Below are 4,926 nucleotides of genomic sequence, written 5' to 3'. Positions count from 1 at the left end.
CTTCCTCACCCGCACACTTCCTCACTCCCTCACCTGCATGCTTGCTCACCTGCATACTCCTTCACTCACTCACTCACTTCCTCACTTGTTTGCTTGCTCACGCATGTGTGCAAAGACACGCTCACCTCGCCCTTTTTGACCGTCATGGACTGCCTCCGGGGCGTGATCTCCTCGTTGATGCTGGACAGGAAGTTCTGGGAGATCCTCAGGGCATCCTGCAGCAGGGGGTGGTCGGGGTGGCTGGGAGGGGTGTGCTTCAGCAAGTCCTGCGCCCAGGGAGAGAACACGGCAATGAGAGGGGGTGGGGGGCAGCAGGGCCTCCTGCGCAGAGGCCAGGCCTGTCTCCCCTGCACATTCTCCATCCACCAGTCTGCACCTCCTCGATCCCTAGTGATAGCAGGGCATCCAGCAGTCATTTAATACATGCTTATGGATGGACTGGAGGGTTTCCTGGCGGGGGCAGGTGGAAGGGGACTCCTGCCGGGGATGTGGAAGAGCTCGCTCTGTCTGTCAGGCTGCACGCTATGGCCCGGGAAGCTGGCTCAGACTCTGCGAGCCCCCACCAGTGGGTAACCACTCCAGGAGCTCCAGTTCTGCCCCGGGCTCAGAGGTTGCTGAGTCCACGGCAGAAGGGGACCGCGAAGCTCAGGGAGGGGAGGGGCCGCAGTAAGCGGTCAGCAGAGCAGCGAGCGGCAAGCCCACCACTGCAACACAAGCGGGCAGGGAAGAGAAAAGGAAGATGAGGTGCGGCAACTCTGGAAGCCGCCGACCTTCATGAGGGGGGGAAGGGGGGACGTGTAATCTTTCCTTAAAGATGTCCTAGGAGTGGCTGTCACAGAAGGTGGAGGGACTGGTGTGACAGAGAAGGCACACTGCCCTCCACTGTGCATACCCACTGCCTAGCAATGCCCACACTCGTACCCAAGACCCAGCCTCATAATGCATAATACACACACACACACACACACACACACACACCCTCCACCTCCACCTGCTTTCTCTGTGGACTTACATGGAGGACCAGGGTACTGCGGGTCACTCGGTCCACGGGCTTGTAGAGCAGAGCTGAGGACAGAGGGGATGGTGTAAGGATGGTCAGTTTGGCCTCCCCCTCGTGCCCTGGCCGTGAGGACCCCCAGGGACTGAGCAGGAAAAGATGACTGGGCCTGCCTGCTCAGGGGGGGTCATACGTGACTGGGCAGCGGCTCGCTTCTGACCTGAGAAATGAAGGCTCAGAGGACGCCCTGGCTGGGGGGATGAGGGCCCTGCACAGCCCGGCCGGCTCACAGGACAGCACCTGCTCTCACTGCTGAGTCGCCGGGGGCCTCAGGCTAAGCAGCTCTATTCTCACTGCCTAGGTTTCCTCTTTCCAACAAAGTAATGCCCCCTCCCAAGAGAAAGAAGTCTTGCCCCAGCCCCTCCCCCCCAGGGACCCTCTGGCGGGCGGCTGATGCTCACTTTCCAAAGAGTTTTTAGTTGTCTGATCTTTGGAATCCTTCATGCTTCTGGCTCGTAGATTCTGAAAAAGAAATGACCGAGGTGGAGCCGGGCCAGGCCAATGCCAGCCCTGGAGCTTGGGGAGTCCCGGGAGCGGGGCCAGCCCCAGGGACAGTGGGGTTGGCGGGGCTAGCCCCAGGGACGGTGGGGGGGCCAGCTGCAGGGACGGTGAGGGGGGCCAGACCCAGGGTCGGTGGGGGGGGCCAGACCCAGGGACGTTGGGGGGGGGCCGGCCCCAGGGACGGTGGGGGGGCCAGGCCCTGGGGGGCCGAAGCCTCAGCACACTCCGTGCGGCCCACACTGGGCTGCTGAAGCGAGGAGGTAAGGTCCTCCTGGATCACCTCCATCTCCCACCCCAGGGTCTTTGCCCTCACTGTCTTTGTGCACCTCCTCCTTGGAATCCTGGCTCGCTTCTAGACCCGCTCAAGGTCCCCCTTCCTCACACATATAAGCCAGGGCTGAGGAGGCCAGACAGCAGAGGGGTTGGGGGAGAGCGAGGAATGGCTGACAAATACCCAGGGGCTCTGGAGGCCAGTGAGGAGGCAGAGGGCAGAGGGCCAAGGTAAGGGGTCACTGAAGTTCTGGGGGGATGGTCAGAGCAGGTCTGGGGGCCCGGGAAGAGGATGGAGGGGGCCCGCGGGTCAGGGACCGGGGTGATGGGCTGACCAGAGCCAGAGGCACACGGGTTCACACCTCAGCGGGAGAGCGCTACCTCAGAGATTTCGGCAAACTGGGCGTTGGCCTGGCAGCACTTGTCCGCCATCTCTATGGCGGCCTCATAGTTGTCCACGAAGGCGCGGTACACCCCGAGCTGGCTGGCCTGTGGAAGAGAGGACAGGTGAGGCCAGGGTTCAGCCGGCAGGGGGGCTTCATCTCACGGCCCGAGGGCCAGCTGGACCCCTGCCACGTCCTGCACCCAGATGACGGGCACAGACAGCCGCCGGTCCCGTGGGCAGGTGCTCCCCTGGACCGATCAGGCCTTTTCACGGCAGGGGAGGCGCGGAGCTGGGGCAGGGGCTGACCTGCCCCCTTTCCCTGCAGGACCCTCCCTGAGCAGCCACAAAGGAAAGGCAGGTGCGTGCGGGGAGGGTCACGGGGTCTCTGCCAGGGACCACGGACCACCAAAAGTCCAGGGGAAGCCACCTTGCTGGAGAGGGGTGGGGTGGCTGCCCGTCAGAGACCTGGGGTGGCAAGAGAGCAGGATGCCCGGCGGACCACAGCAACCAAGGAAAAGACTCAAGCAAGGGCAGGGGAGGTAGGGGCCGACGGGCTCGGTGCCCGGGCAGCTTCTGGCGTCACCGACCCTCCGGGGGCGTGAGGCCTCCCCATGAGCAGCCCATGCTTTGAGGATGGCCAAGAGGCCCTGAGGTGACTGCTTCAGTTTACCCCATCTTTCCCCACGCCCCCTGCAGTGGAGAGGAGCCCCAGAGCTAGCCAACCACAGCAGTTTTTCCGCGGTGCCTGGTCGGCTCTTTGGAGAGAGCTCAGGCAAAGAGAAAGAACCCAAATCACACCAGCTTTTGCCCCTGCCCCACCCCCACCTCTGCCCACAAGCACGCTCTCTTGCCTGGGCCTGGGGTCCAGGGACAAACAACCCGGCATGGTGCAGGCCGCCCTGGCCCTGCCCACGGACTGGCATCTGCCGCCGTCCACAAGGACTGGCCTGTCCCTGTCCCCACCCACAGCTGGCCAGGAGAGGCGCGGAGGAAGCTGCCTGCCGGGCCCCCGGATGCCACTGGGGCGCCTTCCCTCTGGGAGCGGCGGGGAGGGAACACGGGATCGGGGCTCTGTGGGCAGCGAGGCAGGGCAGCTCCCTGAGCCTCAGCTTACCCTGCTGTAAATAGGGCTGCAGGCCTGAGCTCCCGGAACCACGCTGACCCAGCAATGTCGGCTGGGACCGGGCGTAATCTCCACTGTTCCTCCAGTGCCTTGGGAAGCCCCCCGACCCTCCAGCTGTGTCTGCCGGGATCCCGGCTACTAACGGGGGAGAGGCCTCGCGGGCAGGCGGGTGCCCTTACCAGCTTCTGGAAGAGGTCGCCAACCCGCTGCTGCTGGCTCCAGCACTCCACGCGGGGCCCCAACCCGTCGTAGAATTCCTTGTGGATGTCGTAGAGCTCGGGGACCTTGAAGAAAATGGTTTCAATCTGCTGCCCCGTCAGCACCGGCTGAGACGTGGTGGCTGCGGCCTTGAGCGGCTTCATGGGCTGTGGGGCAGAGGCAGCGTGCGCTGCGGTTAGTCCCTGCTGGCCCCACTCTGGTCCCCCGCCAGCTTCCCGGGGCCTGGCCTGGCACCCCAGGCTCACTGCTCAGAATCAGTGCCGGCTCGTGGATGGGATGATGTCTCACAGAGCACTTGTCTCCCACCTCCGAGCCTTTGTCTGGGCCATTGCCCACGCCGGGAGTGCCTCTCTCCTCCCCTCCACCTCATCAAAGCCCTCCCTTCGTGGAAGAGTCGGCTCGGGCACCACCTTCTCTAGGCGGACCTTGTCTGGACGACTGTCCCCCTCCCTCCCCAACATCAGGCGAAGCCCTTCCCCTCCCCGGGCCTCACTTTCTGCCTCTAAAAGAAGTGGCATGGGCCAGAAAGCCCCTGAGCAGGTGAGGGGGCCACAGCCCAAGCCCACCCTTCTCTCTAGACTCTGCCCAGGCCTAGCTCTGTACATTAGGGCAGAATCCTCTGGAGGGCACGGCGCGTTTCACGTTCTCAGGCCCAGCTGGCACGGGGCTCAGGATCGATGCTGTCGGAGGGGCGCAATAGGCGGGCACGTGCCAACACGCTGCCGGGGCCGAGCCAGAGTCGGGCGAGCGTTCAAGGCCTCCTGGGGGAGGGCTGCCGCCAAGGTGGAGGCCAGGACGGGCTTCACCGCGAGCCAGGTCTGACCCCACTTTGAAGGCCGAGGGAAGAGGAGCCCCCGGGAGCCCCCGCAGCCGCCTGAGCACGGCGGTGACCGGGCTCCTCCCCCGGCCCCGCTCCTGCCTTCCTGCCTCCCAAGCCCGTCAGCCCGTCTGGAGGCTGGCTCTCCTCCGCCATCTCCCCCACGAGAATGGAGGCCCCCGGGGAAAGACCTTCCTTCTTTTGGCTTCGAAGGGTTTCTGGACCTGATACACAATAAGCGTCTAATAAATCCTTCTTTTCTTCCTCTCCCTCCACAAACTCTGGAACATGCCCTGCAGGTCCCACCGCCAAACCTTTGCTACCTCAGATCCTAAGGCCTCCCCCTTCCTGCTTGCAGAATGTGTATGGAGCCTTTAAATCCCAAAGAAGATGCTGCTGCCTCCTCTGGGAAGCCCTTGGTCAAGCCCCCAGGTCACAGAGGCCTGCTTGGGGACATCTCACACATGCACCGCCTTTACATCCCCCTAGGACCGTCAGCTCCACGAGGGAGTGGTGGGCCCAGGCCACAGCTGAGCTGAACACTGGCCTCTGCA

General features: G+C 63.9%; 1 protein-coding gene across 1 annotated transcript in view; it reads right to left on the bottom strand.

Annotated features, from left to right (window-relative positions):
• BCR (BCR, RhoGEF and GTPase activating protein) overlaps positions 1–4,926 on the bottom strand; it is a 74,065-nt gene that overhangs the window by 27,679 nt on the left and 41,460 nt on the right. Inside the window, exons 4-8 of the mRNA XM_027845712.1 lie at positions 3,516–3,701; positions 2,210–2,317; positions 1,459–1,519; positions 1,013–1,065; positions 126–266 (exon numbers count right to left, since the gene is read on the bottom strand). Coding sequence (XP_027701513.1) covers positions 126–266; positions 1,013–1,065; positions 1,459–1,519; positions 2,210–2,317; positions 3,516–3,701 — 549 coding nt within the window. The remainder of the gene's footprint in view (positions 1–125; positions 267–1,012; positions 1,066–1,458; positions 1,520–2,209; positions 2,318–3,515; positions 3,702–4,926) is intronic.

The sequence above is a fragment of the Vombatus ursinus genome, unplaced genomic scaffold (genome assembly GCF_900497805.2).
Source record: "Vombatus ursinus unplaced genomic scaffold, bare-nosed wombat genome assembly UNPS02015012.1, whole genome shotgun sequence".
Classification (NCBI taxonomy): domain Eukaryota; kingdom Metazoa; phylum Chordata; class Mammalia; order Diprotodontia; family Vombatidae; genus Vombatus; species Vombatus ursinus.
This window is presented reverse-complemented; position numbering and strand designations above follow the sequence as displayed.